The 16621-nt window shown below is 46.7% G+C and overlaps 1 protein-coding gene across 2 annotated transcripts in view; it reads left to right on the top strand.

Moving 5' to 3' along the window:
- The window catches only part of ENPP3 (ectonucleotide pyrophosphatase/phosphodiesterase 3), a 213944-nt gene that overhangs the window by 15889 nt on the left and 181434 nt on the right, over window positions 1-16621 (top strand). For both annotated transcript variants that reach the window (XM_075339878.1, XM_075339879.1), the window contains exon 2: window positions 16091-16172. In XM_075339878.1, the coding sequence (XP_075195993.1) occupies window positions 16091-16172 (82 nt within the window). The remainder of the gene's footprint in view (window positions 1-16090; window positions 16173-16621) is intronic.

Raw genomic sequence — 16621 nt, 5'->3', positions numbered from 1 at the left:
TCTGCCTGCATTGCACACTCTAACTTTTTTAAACTCAGCCATTATACTAGCAAACACTCAGTGTACCTAGTTGTATCCTAAACGTGGCTATTTTACTTTTGTCTATTCACAGTATTGGAACGATATTTGCAGCACGTCTGCCTGCATTGCACACTCTAACTTTTTTAAACTCAGCCATTATACTAGCAAACACTCACTGTACCTAGTTGTATCCTAAACGTGGCTATTGTACTTTTGTCAATTCACAGTATTGGAACGTTATTTGCAGCACGTCTGCCTGCATTGCACACTCAAACTTTTTTAAACTCAGCCATTTATAGTAGCAAACACTCAGTGTACCTAGTTGTATCCTAAACGTGGCTATTGTACTTTTGTCAATTCACAGTATTGGAACGTTATTTGCAGCACGTCTGCCTGCATTGCACACTCAAACTTTTTTAAACTCAGCCATTTATAGTAGCAAACACTCAGTGTACCTAGTTGTATCCTAAACGTGGCTATTGTACTTTTGTCTATTCACAGTATTGGAACGTTATTTGCAGCACGTCTGCCTGCATTGCACACTCTAACTTTTTTAAACTCAGCCATTATACTAGCAAACACTCACTGTACCTAGTTGTATCCTAAACGTGGCTATTGTACTTTTGTCAATTCACAGTATTGGAACGTTATTTGCAGCACGTCTGCCTGCATTGCACACTCAAACTTTTTTAAACTCAGCCATTATACTAGCAAACACTCACTGTACCTAGTTGTATCCTAAACGTGGCTATTGTACTTTTGTCAATTCACAGTATTGGAACGTTATTTGCAGCACGTCTGCCTGCATTGCACACTCAAACTTTTTTAAACTCAGCCATTATACTAGCAAACACTCACTGTACCTAGTTGTATCCTAAACGTGGCTATTGTACTTTTGTCAATTCACAGTATTGGAACGTTATTTGCAGCACGTCTGCCTGCATTGCACACTCAAACTTTTTTAAACTCAGCCATTATACTAGCAAACACTCACTGTACCTAGTTGTATCCTAAACGTGGCTATTGTACTTTTGTCAATTCACAGTATTGGAACGTTATTTGCAGCACGTCTGCCTGCATTGCACACTCAAACTTTTTTAAACTCAGCCATTTATAGTAGCAAACACTCAGTGTACCTAGTTGTATCCTAAACGTGGCTATTGTACTTTTGTCTATTCACAGTATTGGAACGTTATTTGCAGCACGTCTGCCTGCATTGCACACTCTAACTTTTTTAAACTCAGCCATTATACTAGCAAACACTCAGTGTACCTAGTTGTATCCTAAACGTGGCTATTTTACTTTTGTCTATTCACAGTATTGGAACGATATTTGCAGCACGTCTGCCTGCATTGCACACTCTAACTTTTTTAAACTCAGCCATTATACTAGCAAACACTCACTGTACCTAGTTGTATCCTAAACGTGGCTATTGTACTTTTGTCAATTCACAGTATTGGAACGTTATTTGCAGCACGTCTGCCTGCATTGCACACTCAAACTTTTTTAAACTCAGCCATTTATAGTAGCAAACACTCAGTGTACCTAGTTGTATCCTAAACGTGGCTATTGTACTTTTGTCAATTCACAGTATTGGAACGTTATTTGCAGCACGTCTGCCTGCATTGCACACTCAAACTTTTTTAAACTCAGCCATTTATAGTAGCAAACACTCAGTGTACCTAGTTGTATCCTAAACGTGGCTATTGTACTTTTGTCTATTCACAGTATTGGAACGTTATTTGCAGCACGTCTGCCTGCATTGCACACTCTAACTTTTTTAAACTCAGCCATTATACTAGCAAACACTCACTGTACCTAGTTGTATCCTAAACGTGGCTATTGTACTTTTGTCAATTCACAGTATTGGAACGTTATTTGCAGCACGTCTGCCTGCATTGCACACTCAAACTTTTTTAAACTCAGCCATTATACTAGCAAACACTCACTGTACCTAGTTGTATCCTAAACGTGGCTATTGTACTTTTGTCAATTCACAGTATTGGAACGTTATTTGCAGCACGTCTGTCTGCATTGCACACTCAAACTTTTTTAAACTCAGCCATTATACTAGCAAACACTCACTGTACCTAGTTGTATCCTAAACGTGGCTATTGTACTTTTGTCAATTCACAGTATTGGAACGTTATTTGCAGCACGTCTGCCTGCATTGCACACTCAAACTTTTTTAAACTCAGCCATTATACTAGCAAACACTCACTGTACCTAGTTGTATCCTAAACGTGGCTATTGTACTTTTGTCAATTCACAGTATTGGAACGTTATTTGCAGCACGTCTGCCTGCATTGCACACTCAAACTTTTTTAAACTCAGCCATTTATAGTAGCAAACACTCAGTGTACCTAGTTGTATCCTAAACGTGGCTATTGTACTTTTGTCTATTCACAGTATTGGAACGTTATTTGCAGCACGTCTGCCTGCATTGCACACTCAAACTTTTTTAAACTCAGCCATTATACTAGCAAACACTCACTGTACCTAGTTGTATCCTAAACGTGGCTATTGTACTTTTGTCAATTCACAGTATTGGAACGATATTTGCAGGACGTCTGCCTGCATTGCACACTCAAACTTTTTTAAACTCAGCCATTATACTAGCAAACACTCACTGTACCTAGTTGTATCCTAAACGTGGCTATTGTACTTTTGTCTATTCACACTACTGCAAATCTATGTGCAGCACCTCTGCATGACAACCTCGTGCTCTGTTTTTAATAAGCTATAATGATAGCACAAAATACTGCCATTTTGTGGCATCATAGAACTGGCTGTTGTATTCCATTAGTGCCCCACTGGTGACAAGCTATTTCTAGCACCTCTACATCACACCCTCATGCACATTTAGCTACGCTAATGTTATAGCAAACTCATGGAATTCATTGCTGCATTTCATAATTCGGAGGGATAGAAAGTCAGGCTTCCTTTAGCTTTTCCTTCTGTTCATAGACAGCATCTCCAAGACAAATTTCCCCTCCACGTCTAAGTGTGGAGAGGCAGCTAGTGCGCATGCGTGTGCCGATGTACCCCAGCTGCAGCATAATTACAGTGTTTCGCCTAGTGAGTATGCTCAGCCTGACTGTGCCATTCCTGACGCTAAGTCTTCATTTCGGGATACAGCGCATGCTCCCACACTAAGTGTGAAAAGCCTCTTTGCACAGGTGCTTGCATTCTGTGCCGGGTCTAAGTCCTGTTTTGTGCCTAGACACCATGCTAAAGCTGATAGTCTTTTTTCAGAGACTGTATTTCATGCTACTGAGCATGCTCAGGCACTTCCTGCATCAGAGACTAGGTCCGGTAATGAACTCTTTGGCCCTGGCCCTGATGTGGGGGTCCCATATAGACCACAGGGCATCAGGTGTCCTCCCAAATGGCTTGCAGAGGCCCACACCTATGACTTGTCACCGCATTATTGATGGTCAGACGATGACTGGTGAGGTGTTTGGGTCATGGCAGCCATGAGGTCATCATTGAAGTTGCGTTTCCAAATAGGACGCTAGTTATGCCACTCATGACGTGTCACTCTGCTTTTGTCTCCAGGAGGTGCATTGTGGTTCACCCTGGTTTGGGGCGGACCCAGGTTATAAAAGGGGCTGGAGCCAACAAGGAGGTGCGCAGTCTTCTATTATGCTCCGAAAGAGCACACCTCCATGTGTTGAACCCATTGCGGCTTTAGGCCAGAGGTAGGCAGGGATAGGGTGGTGGATGCAGGCCACCACCACAGTTGGTAACGCAGAACGGTTAAGACCAGCTCCTGTCCTAACAGTCCTGCTTGTGCAGCCCAGTGGCATTAACAGGCCTGCTGCTGCTGATGCGCCTGCTGTCCACAGGTGTGGCCCCTACGCACACGGTCAGCGTACTCAATGGCCCCTGTGTTGTTAACAGGGAGTTCCTGGGCTGGGTGGGCATGTGGACCCTGTGACGCTAACAGGGCTCACAGTCTCCAGATCCGAATGGCGTCTAACTCGGTTCAGGCTACTATTAGTTTCATAGCCACACAGCTCTGTATCCTCCACCAAACCTTCAAGTTGCCAACCTCTCCTTTTCCAACTGGGAGCACGGTGGACACTGACTGCTGAAGGTGATATATACCTTTCTCTTTCTTTTCTTATTAATTTTTGTTATATAGCGGTCACAGATTATATACCACTTTATCCAAATCTGCCAGTCCCACTGTAACAGATGTTGTTTCTTCAGCAAATGTTACAGTTGTTTAACCACCAAATCCACGGACCAAAATTTTTTTCCCCTTTCCAACACACCTGTTCCCCTTTCCAACAGCATCTGTCCTTTTTCAACTCATTTTGGGATATGACCAAAAGTGCAACTGTGCAGGGACACCGTACTCAACGCCATCTCAGCACAGCAGCCATCCCTCGGTCCCTCCGATGTGGACAAGTAAAAGACCATTTCCTCCTATCCATGACAAAGTGTTGAGATTCACTCTGTGCAGCACTGGTGTTTAGTGGAAAAGTAGATCTAAGATTGCGTACCACATTCTGCAGATACTCCTGTATACGTGCGTCTATTTCTATGGCAGGAATTAGTTCGCCAAATTTTGTCTTGTACCGGGGATCTAACAGTGTGGCAACCCAGTATTCAGGATTACTTCAAATTCATACAATCCGAGGGTCATGTAGGTAGTGCAGCAAGAAGGCGCTCATGTGTCTTGTGCATCCAGGAGGACCAAGTCCTTGGTGTGTTGGTGGCAGAGAGGTGAGAATCGTGCATCCTTCCTCTGCCCTCTACCCACAACCTCGCACAACCGAAATGTGAGCAAGCTCTCACTCATCTGCTGAGTCTTCCATGCCCATCGCCAGTTCGTCCTCCATTTCTTCATGGGCTCCTGCACTTTCATCAACACTTTTTGCTGATACTATGCGCCCTTGTTAATCCCTCTCCCTCACCATGACTGCCGCATAGGTGCCGCTGACCATCTGGACCTCGTAGATCTTGTTATCCCTTCCGCATATGACTCCTCCTGTACTTCCTCCCCTTCCTCTTGTCCCAACACCTGACTCCGAATAATAATTACAGTGTGCTCCATCATGTAGATGACCAGAATTGTCACGCTGAGAATGACATTGCCAGTGCTAAACATCTTCGTCGACATTTCAAAACTGTGTAGCAGGGTGCATAGGTCCTTGATCTGACACCACTCCAGCAGCGTGATCTGCACCACCTCTGGATCAACTTATCCCAGGCTATATGTCTTACCGTATTTCAGCAGGGCTCTGCGGTGCTGCCACACACGCTGCAACATGTGCAGATTCCAATTCCTGCGTGTCGGAACATCGCATTTCCGGCGTTTAACTGCCAGACCCTAAGACTTCCGGAGTGATGAAAGTTGTTGAGCTGCTGTGTGCGCACGATGGAAGTGAGCACATAGCGAGCGTGCCCGCTGCACAAGGCCATGTAGGCCGTGATGGTGTTTTAAAAATTGCTGGAGAATTCGGATCAACACGTGAGCCATAAAAGGCACGTGTGTCACATTGCCCTGAGGATGGCCCGCAGCCAGGTTTGCATCATTGCCGCACACGGCTGTTAAGTCACCAACGGAGTCCGCTCCGTCAATTTGTACTCCGGTCGCCAGGTGACAACGTGTTCCTTTCATGAATAGTGCTGATGATGGGAGAGTAGTCGATGCCAGCGGCGCAGGTGGACGCAGGTTATGCTCACCCACTGGGCTGCATTACCTTGACAGATGCAGAATCTCTGGCTGAATGTAGCTGGTGGGTATCTCACAGATGAAATACCATCATTCAGCTACAACCAATGGGAAGACACCACACCCTTTTTTATGCCCATCCTGTCTGCAGACCACTGCCAGACATAGCTATGAACCTCTGGTTAATTTTACCCCCAGTTCAGTTTTATGATTTTGTGTGCTTGTTACCTGACTACTTTTCCTGCTTGCTGTTTATGTACCTTGTTGGCCGATACGCATTTCACCTCTGCTTGTTTTCTGATTAAGTCCTGGCCGTCCCATTCTGTTCCTGTTCCTCAATTAATGTTTTGACCCTGCCTGACTACTATTCTCTGTAATAGCGGTGTGACTCACATTTCCCATACATTTCAAAGTAAAACTTTGACCGCCTGATGGCATTGAGCTCTGCTGCCAGCATAGTAAGGAGGTGTGTGGTAGTCCTTGTGCGCAGTTGCAAGGAAGGGTGGCCTGACCACACAGGGTTTGCGCAAAGGTAGAGGACCCACACGAGGTTGAAGAGGCAGAAGCAGTGTATTAACTTCTACATACAGAACAAGGATTGAAACAACTCGTGGGGACGGCAAGACTTGTACAGCAGACCCTTCTCCATCTCTCACCATAGTTTGCCAGTGCCCAGTCAGTGACATGTAATGACCCTGTCTATGCTTACTGGTCCAAGTATCTGTGTTGAAATGCACCCTGTCGCACACAGATTTTCTCAAGGAAGTGGTGATGTTGTGTGCGACATGCCGGTGTAGCGCGGGCATGCTTTTCTTGGAGAAGCAGTGGTGATTGGGCATCTGGTACTGGGGCACAGCGACAGACATAAGGTCTGTAAAATCCTGTGTGTCCACTACGCGTAAAGGCAGCATTTCGGTAGCCAACAGCTTACAGAGGGATAGAGTCAACCACTTAGCTTTGTCATGGGTCGCAGTAAGTGGCCTTTTATTTGACCACATCTGAGGGACAGAGATATGGCTGCTGTCTGTAGACGGTGTTGAGTAGGGTGTCCCTGGAAAAATGCAGGTTTGTGAGAAAAGTGCAGGCGGAGACATGATGTTGGCTTCATCTTGCCTTCAGATCTGTTCATCTTGTATCATTTTTAAAAAACACAGCAAGCAAGGGTTACTCCAAGCGGAGTCTCCCTTTTTTTCCAAAAATTGGGCCCCACACAGACACCTTATCAGTGGCAGCACTTGTGCCCTAGTTGCAAACAGGATGTTTTGATTTGCATCAAGCACATTCCAAATCCACAAGCATTTACTCTCCCCAGGATGACACAGGGGTAGTAAATTCCTTCTGGATCCATGACTTGTTCATTTTGATGAACGTCAGTCTGTCCACATTGTCACTGGACAGACGCGTGCGCTTATCTGTCAGCACACACCCAGCAGCACTGAAGACACGTTCAGAGACAACGCTGGCAGCTGGACACGACAAAATCTTCGAGGCGTAACTGGAGAGCTCTTGACATTTTTCTAGATTTGAAGCACAAAAGGAGCAAGGCTCCATTTGCAAAGTCATTGCATCGATGTTCATTTGGAGATACTCCTGTATCATCCTCTCCATCCGTTGACTATGTGTCAGACTTGTTGTCTCTGGTGGCCTTGCAAAGGAGGGTCTAAAAAAATTATGAAAAGATTCCATAAAATTGCTGTTACCAGCACCAGATACGGTCCTACTGGTACGGGTAGACTGTTGAAGATGACGAGGCCGTCCCATGTTTGTCAAGTTACAACTGGGAGAATCACTCCCTTCACCTGCACGGTTGTTTGGTGGAAAAGCCGAGCTAAGATCGAGTAACAGCTTCTGCTGATACTCCTGCATACGTGCGTCCCTTTCTATGGGTGGAATTATGTCACAAAATTTGGACTTGTCCCGGGGATCTAATAGTGTGGCAAGCCAGTAGTCATCATCACTTCTAATTTTGACAATACGAGGGTCATGTTGGAGGTAGTGCAACAAGAAGGCACTCATGTGTCTTGCGCAGCCATGCGCACCAAGTCCACGCTGTGTTTGTGGCATAGAGGTGCTAACCGTTCTTTCTTCCTCTGTCATCTCCCCCCAACCTCTTTCAACTGAAATTTGACCAAGGTCCCCCTCATCTGCTGAGTCTTCCATGTCCATGGACAGTTCGTCCTCCATATCTTCATGTCCTCCTGCACCTTCCTCAACATCTCACCTGCTACCATGCGCCCTTGTTGATCCCTGTCCCCCATGGTCCCATGCCTGCCGCGTTGGTGATGATGAACGTCTGGACCTTGGTGATGTTGTTGTGTCTTGCGCATATGAATCCTCCTGTAGTTCCTCCCCTTCCTGTTGTCCCACCCCCTGACTACGAATAGTGTTTAGCGTGTGCTCCAGCATGTAAATGACTGTAATCGTCATGCTGATAATGGCATTGTCAGCGCTAAACATATTCGTCGCCATGTCGAAACTGTGCAGAAGGGTGCATAGGTCCTTGATCTGAGATCACTCCATCAGGGTGATCTGCCCCACTTCTGCATCTCGTTGGCCCAGGCTATACATCATGACGTATTGCACCAGGGCTCGCCGGTGCTGCCACAGTCGCTGTAACATGTGGAGAGTTGAATTCCAGCGTGTCGCCACATCGCATTTCAGGCGATGAACCGGCAGGCCGAAAGACTTCTGGAGCGATGCAAGTCGCTCAGGTGCGGCGGTTGAACGGCGGAAGTGAGCACTGCAGACAGTTTCCGTGCCCTGGTCAGAAGGCCATCTAGGCCGGGATAGTGTGTTAAAAATTGCTGGACAACAAGGTTAAACACGTGAGCCATACAAGGCACGTGTGTCACCTTGCCCAGGCGAAGGGCCGCACCCAGGTTTGCAGCATTGTCGCACACGGCCTTACCAGGCTGCAGGTTGAGTGGAGACAACCATTTATCAAAATCAGTCTCCAGAGCTGCCCACAACTCAGTCGCTGTGTGACTCCTATTTCAAAGACATGTCAAGCTAAAGACCGCCTGATGCCGTTGCGCTCTGCTACCAGCATAGTAATGAGGGGTGCGTGATTCCTTCTGCGCAGTGAGAACGCTGGTGGCCTGACCAGGCAGGCTTGGGGCGGAGGTGGAGGACCCAGATGAGGTGGAGGATGCAGAAGCAGTGGCGGAACTTGGACAGACAGAGGATTGACACACAAGTCGTGGGGACGGCAAGACTTGTGCAGCAGACCCTTCACCATCTATCACCATAGTTACCCAGTGGCCAGTCAGCGACATGTAACGTCCCTGTCCATGCTTACTGGTCCAAGTATCGGTGGTGAAATGCACCCGTTCACACACAGAGTTTCTCAAGGAAGCGGTGATGTTGTGTGCGACATGCTGGTGTAGCGCGGGCACACCTTTCTTAGAGAAGTAGTGGCGACTAGGCATCTGGTACTGGGGCACAGCGACAGACATAAGGTCTCTAAAATCCTGTGTGTCCACTAGGCGGAAAGGCAGCATTTCTGTAGTCAACAGCTTACAGAGGGATAGAGTCAACCTCTTCGCTTTGTCATGGGTCGCAGGAAGTGGCCTTTTATTTGACCACATCTGAGGGACAGAGATCTGGCTGCTGTGTGTAGACGGTGTTGAGTCGGGTGTCCCTGGAAAAATGCAGCTTTGTGAGGAAAGTGCAGGCGGAGACATGATGTTGCCTTCATCCAAAGTTGGTGCTATCGATGTCTGAGAGAGCTGTACACACTCACTTGTTTCCCCTTCCAAACCAACTGACGACCTACCAAGCAAACTGCCTGTTGCGGTTACAGTGGTGGAAGTTGTGGGTGGAAAAACAGGTGTGACAGCTGTCCCCACAGTCCTAGAAGATGACGAGCGCGCGGATGCACTGGAAGGGGCAGGCGGTGGATGGTTCGCTCCGCTAGGCCGCATTGCAGCACGGTGAGCTTCCCATCGGGCCATATGATATTTATTCATGTGACGATTCATGGAAGAAGTTGTCAAACTGCTGAGGTTTTGACCTCTACTAAGAGAACCATGACAAATTTTACAGATCACATAATTTGGGCGATCTTTTTCTATGTCAAAAAAGGACCTGGCTAGGCAAGGCTTAGAGGCCATGCGACCTGTTGATCCACCCCGAATAATGCTCAGAGGCAGAGTGGTGGCTGAGGATGCAGTTGTAGACGTGCTACCAGTGCTCCGACTGTGTCCAGGAAGGCGCCAGGTTACTTCGACGTCGGTTGCATCCTCCTCCACCGCCTCTGTTGACCTCCTCGAGTGTCTGACTGTGGGTTGACAGTAGGTGTGATCTAGAACTTAATCATCAATTGTTGTGTTTGCACTCCCCTACCCCTCAGACCGAGTTTCTTCTTGCCCTGACCGAATATTTAAGTTGTCATCCCAATCGGGTATCTGCGTCTCATCTTCATCAGTATGTTCCTCATTGCCTATAACCACAGTTGTTGGAAAGGCAGCATTTTGGTAGCCAACAGTTTGCATATGATGAAAGTCAACCTCCAAGCCATTTCATGCCCTTCTAAAAGCATGTAAAACACAGCGAGGGGACTCCAACCACAGTCTCCCTCGTTGCCACTAACTGGGCCACACACACCCCACTTGACTGGCATCGGTTGAGCCCCCTTTTGAAAAAGAAAAAGATGCTTTGCATGAAGCACTCTCAAAAATACGCGTGCCTTTCCCGTCCCCTGGCTGACCCAGGGGAAGAAAAGTCCTCTGAGAGCCATGACTTGTTCATCTTGGTTCTTTTAGAGACACAGCGAGGGGACTCCAACCACAGTCTCCCTCGTTGCCACTAACTGGGCCACACACACCCCACTTGACTGGCATCGGTTGACCCCCCCTTTTGACAAAGAAAAAGATGCTTTGCATGAAGCACTCTCAAAAATACGCGTGCCTTTCCCGTCCCCTGGCTGACCCAGGGGAAGAAAAGTCCTCTGAGAGCCATGACTTGTTCATCTTGGTTCTTTTAGAGACACAGCGAGGGGACTCCAACCACAGTCTCCCTCGTTGCCACTAACTGGGCCACACACACCCCACTTGACTGGCATCGGTTGACCCCCCCTTTTGACAAAGAAAAAGATGCTTTTCATGAAGCACTCTCAAAAATACGCGTGCCTTTCCCGTCCCCTGGCTGACCCAGGGGAAGAAAAGTCCTCTGAGAGCCATGACTTGTTCATCTTGGTTCTTTTAGAGACACAGCGAGGGGACTCCAACCACAGTCTCCCTCGTTGCCACTAACTGGGCCACACACACCCCACTTGACTGGCATCGGTTGAGCCCCCTTTTGAAAAAGAAAAAGATGCTTTGCATGAAGCACTCTCAAAAATACGCGTGCCTTTCCCGTCCCCTGGCTGACCCAGGGGAAGAAAAGTCCTCTGAGAGCCATGACTTGTTCATCTTGGTTCTTTTAGAGACACAGCGAGGGGACTCCAACCACAGTCTCCCTCGTTGCCACTAACTGGGCCACACACACCCCACTTGACTGGCATCGGTTGACCCCCCCTTTTGACAAAGAAAAAGATGCTTTTCATGAAGCACTCTCAAAAATACGCGTGCCTTTCCCGTCCCCTGGCTGACCCAGGGGAAGAAAAGTCCTCTGAGAGCCATGACTTGTTCATCTTGGTTCTTTTAGAGACACAGCGAGGGGACTCCAACCACAGTCTCCCTCGTTGCCACTAACTGGGCCACACACACCCCACTTGACTGGCATCGGTTGAGCCCCCTTTTGAAAAAGAAAAAGATGCTTTGCATGAAGCACTCTCAAAAATACGTGTGCCTTTCCCGTCCCCTGGCTGACCCAGGGGAAGAAAAGTCCTCTGAGAGCCATGACTTGTTCATCTTGGTTCTTTTAGAGACACAGCGAGGGGACTCCAACCACAGTCTCCCTCGTTGCCACTAACTGGGCCACACACACCCCACTTGACTGGCATCGGTTGACCCCCCCTTTTGACAAAGAAAAAGATGCTTTGCATGAAGCACTCTCAAAAATACGCGTGCCTTTCCCGTCCCCTGGCTGACCCAGGGGAAGAAAAGTCCTCTGAGAGCCATGACTTGTTCATCTTGGTTCTTTTAGAGACACAGCGAGGGGACTCCAACCACAGTCTCCCTCGTTGCCACTAACTGGGCCACACACACCCCACTTGACTGGCATCGGTTGACCCCCCCTTTTGACAAAGAAAAAGATGCTTTGCATGAAGCACTCTCAAAAATACGCGTGCCTTTCCCGTCCCCTGGCTGACCCAGGGGAAGAAAAGTCCTCTGAGAGCCATGACTTGTTCATCTTGGTTCTTTTAGAGACACAGCGAGGGGACTCCAACCACAGTCTCCCTCGTTGCCACTAACTGGGCCACACACACCCCACTTGACTGGCATCGGTTGAGCCCCCTTTTGAAAAAGAAAAAGATGCTTTGCATGAAGCACTCTCAAAAATACGCGTGCCTTTCCCGTCCCCTGGCTGACCCAGGGGAAGAAAAGTCCTCTGAGAGCCATGACTTGTTCATCTTGGTTCTTTTAGAGACACAGCGAGGGGACTCCAACCACAGTCTCCCTCGTTGCCACTAACTGGGCCACACACACCCCACTTGACTGGCATCGGTTGAGCCCCCCTTTTGACAAAGAAAAAGATGCTTTGCATGAAGCACTCTCAAAAATACGCGTGCCTTTCCCGTCCCCTGGCTGACCCAGGGGAAGAAAAGTCCTCTGAGAGCCATGACTTGTTCATCTTGGTTCTTTTAGAGACACAGCGAGGGGACTCCAACCACAGTCTCCCTCGTTGCCACTAACTGGGCCACACACACCCCACTTGACTGGCATCGGTTGACCCCCCCTTTTGACAAAGAAAAAGATGCTTTGCATGAAGCACTCTCAAAAATACGCGTGCCTTTCCCGTCCCCTGGCTGACCCAGGGGAAGAAAAGTCCTCTGAGAGCCATGACTTGTTCATCTTGGTTCTTTTAGAGACACAGCGAGGGGACTCCAACCACAGTCTCCCTCGTTGCCACTAACTGGGCCACACACACCCCACTTGACTGGCATCGGTTGAGCCCCCTTTTGAAAAAGAAAAAGATGCTTTGCATGAAGCACTCTCAAAAATACGCGTGCCTTTCCCGTCCCCTGGCTGACCCAGGGGAAGAAAAGTCCTCTGAGAGCCATGACTTGTTCATCTTGGTTCTTTTAGAGACACAGCGAGGGGACTCCAACCACAGTCTCCCTCGTTGCCACTAACTGGGCCACACACACCCCACTTGACTGGCATCGGTTGAGCACCCCTTTTGACAAAGAAAAAGATGCTTTGCATGAAGCACTCTCAAAAATACGCGTGCCTTTCGCCTCCCCTGGCTGACCCAGGGGAAGAAAAGTCCTCTGAGAGCCAGGTCCACATTGTCAGTGGACAGACACGTGTGCTTATCTGCCAGCAGACCCCCAGCAGCACTGAAGACAGGTTCCGAGAGAACGCTGGCTGCAGGACACGACAAGATCCTCAAGGCGTACGTGGCGAGCTCAGGCAATTTATCCAGATTGGAAGCCTAAAATGAGCAGGGCTCAAGTTGCACAATAATGGAATCGATGTTTCTTTGCATATACTCATATATCTGTGTGTCTCCCTCTTTTTCCTTGTCCAGCTGTTTTGTTTTCACATGAGTATATGTCCTTGTCACTTTCCCATGTGTTTGTGTTATGTTGTGAGTTGTTTGTCACCTTTTGGACACCTTTCAGGGTGTTTTCTAGGTGTTTTACTGTGTTTGTGATTGCCTGCCATTGTTTCCTATGGGCTCGAGTTCGGTTCGTCGAACGTTCGACGAGCCGAACTCGAGCCAGACCCCCCGTTCGGCGAACCGCCTCGAGCCGAACCGGGACCGGTTCGCTCATCTCTAGTTCTTAGTTTAACCCTCTGATCAGACTGTATGAGCCCACTGAAATGTCACGGCGAACCTCTCATTGGGTCCACAGCTTTTAAGGTGTTTTTAAAATAGCAGCAGAAAACTGCAGTAGGGGTTCTGCTTATTTCTAGTTCTCAGTTTAGTCTGAAACCTTGTAGAATTTGAGTTTTTTAGATGTATTCTCCTGGTGTTGGTGCTATGGGTCGGCCATTGTTGTTGTGGTGCTGGGCTTGTAGAGTCATGTGGTCTGAAGTAACGAGGACTCAGCCTCCCGGCATGGGTGCTGTGAGGCACCAAATCACTCACCCTACAGATACACTGAAAGTGGTTAACGCATGGTACCGCACCTTAAAGGTTAGGGAACCAGTGTGGGGTTCACTGTGACGTGATAGTAAGCTTCATATAATCTGATCACAATGTTAAACTAAGAAACTCATGTTCAGTTGTGTAAATTTTGGCCTACAAGCATTAGGTATGATTTTTGGATGTGTGGTCAATATCTTTTCTTTACATTTCTGGCATTACTATGATGTTACAAGTACGGTAATTATTTTCAAAGCCCTGAAGTCCTTATAGGGGTTGTCCGAAGCTAATAATTATATTATTCAAAAATATCGATCTATTTGGTGTAAGAATATAATCTATAACTTAAATAAATCCTTATCGTTTTCTCACTACATTATCTGTTTTTTATTTTTTTTTACCAACTTCACATTTAATGATGCTTTATTTGAGAATACCCAATGCATGCTGGGATACTAAAATTAAACGTTGTCAGACGATCGGGACTGTGATCACTGCCGCAGCCTCAGTTCCAACCCAGAAATGAAGCGTCATCAGTAACGATGATTTCAGGGGCTGAGTTAAAACCTGTTCTACTGAGCAAGTGTCAGTTGGCAATTCTAACATATGCAGTGCCTTACTCACTGTTCAACAGTATTTTCAATGCACAGTGACAGTGCACTCCCTTGCCAGCTCTGATCAGTAGTAATGAGCCAGCAAGAAAATACACTGTTAGTGCACATAATAAAGAGAAACCTGTCAAGAAAAGACCAGCCCTGTACCGAAACAGATGCCACTGTTGGAGGCAGGGTTGGTCTCTGTTCACCCGGTTTCTCTTTACAATGTGCACTGACCGTGCATTCTGCTGCTGGATCGTCACTTCTCATCAGCTCCGACAAAAGAGTGCACATTTACTGTGTATTGAAAGTACTATCACACACTATGCAAGGCGCGCCTGCTGAGCACATGTTGGAACTGACAACTGACACTTGCTCAGTAGAACAGGGCTTAGCTCTGCCCCTGAAATGGACATCACTGATGACGCTTCATTTCAGGGAGGAGACACGTGCTGTGGCAGTGACCAAAGTGCATTAGTACATAGGGTAAGGCTAAGTTCTCATAATGAGCATTTGATGAGTATTTAATGCTGCATATTTTCACTACTCACAAATCGCAATGTTTTACAGTTTCAGCACAGTGGTGGCATTTATAGAAAAGTTTTGCCCACTGTGCTTTTTTCATTGTGCATAAACTGACCTGCACTGTCAATTTCTCTTGAGCTAATTTTGAGACGTGCTAACATGCTAATGGAGCGAACTAGCAAGGGAAGCAACACCCTTGGGACTAGTCCCCCTGCTCATTAGTATACGATACTAGAGCTTTAGAAATACTTTTTGTAAAGATCTGTTTATTTATGCTAGTGTATACAGGGGCAGTTAGGCAGGGATTAGCAATATGCACCCAGAACTGCTCGTGGTTCTGGGTGCATGTTGGACTTGACAGGTTCCCTTTAAAGATTACTGAGCATCTATGTAATCTGAGTTACATTACGACTTTACGAGTGGATCTTCAGGACAGAGGATTGTACTTTGACTTCTGCGAAATTGAGATGCAAAATCTCAAAACTACATCCAGATGTAGCAGAAAAGATCTGGGCATAAACCAAATGATATTTTTTTTTTTGGCATTTTTTCTGTTTTTACTGAATTCATCCAATATTATGCTATGTAAGGGCTCATTCAGACATCCGTAATTCATGTATGAGTTCTATCCTTAATAATCTATGAGATTGTTCACATATTCCATTGATTCTTTGTCAGACCAATTGATCAATGCAAAGACATGTCTTATATTGTTCTGACCCTAACCAGCAATGCAAGTCTATAAGTCCGTGAAAAAATCAGACAGCACTTAGATGCAATCCGAGTGCTATTCATTTATCATGAGTAGATAGATAAGAAACTTTTATTTCCGTAAAAGAAAAACTGATAAAACTCTGAAGACACTCTGCTGAAACGCGGATGAACCTTGGATCAAAAACAATGATGAAAATTGGTGCATTTTTCTAAAAAATCATGTGAGTATATCCCAACAGGGCTTTATAGACAGCAGTACAACTAATATATACGTTTATCATCTACAATCATTGTGATAATATTATGTGACCGTGCTGAACAAGATAATTTATACATGTAATTTCTCTTCCAGGTGCTTCTCGTTGCTTTGGTTGTGATGTCTCTTGGATTAGGATTGGGCCTAGGACTGAAAAAACAATCGGATAGGCCCTCAGGTATTACCAGTCTGTAGATTTTATATTCTTTTTTAAGACCGGTGAATTATATATTTCTTCTATGAGTTTTCTCGTTTTATAATGAAAAGTTATGCAAGTTTGTATTATACTTTGTTTTTCACTCCCTGTTTTCAAGATCTGTTATTGGTGAATAAAAAAAAAAATAATGTTCACATTCAGGGCATAACATATTTTACAGACTTAAGCGGGCTTTACACACTGCGATATCAGTCCCGATATCGCTAGTGTGCGTACCCGTCCCCATCTGTTGTGCGACACGAGCAAATCGCTGCCCGTGCCGCACAACATCGCCCAGACCCGTCACACATACTTACCTGCCCGGCGACGTTGCTGTGACCGGCAAACCGCCTCCTTTCTAAGGGGGCGGTCCGTGCGGTGTCACAGCGACGTCACTGAGCGGCCGCCCAATAGCAGCGGAGGGGCGGAGA

Source organism: Anomaloglossus baeobatrachus, chromosome 3 (genome assembly GCF_048569485.1).
Source record: "Anomaloglossus baeobatrachus isolate aAnoBae1 chromosome 3, aAnoBae1.hap1, whole genome shotgun sequence".
In the NCBI taxonomy this organism is placed as follows: Eukaryota; Metazoa; Chordata; class Amphibia; order Anura; family Aromobatidae; genus Anomaloglossus; species Anomaloglossus baeobatrachus.
Note: the sequence above shows the minus strand (reverse complement) of the source record. Positions and strands in the feature narration are given on the sequence as shown.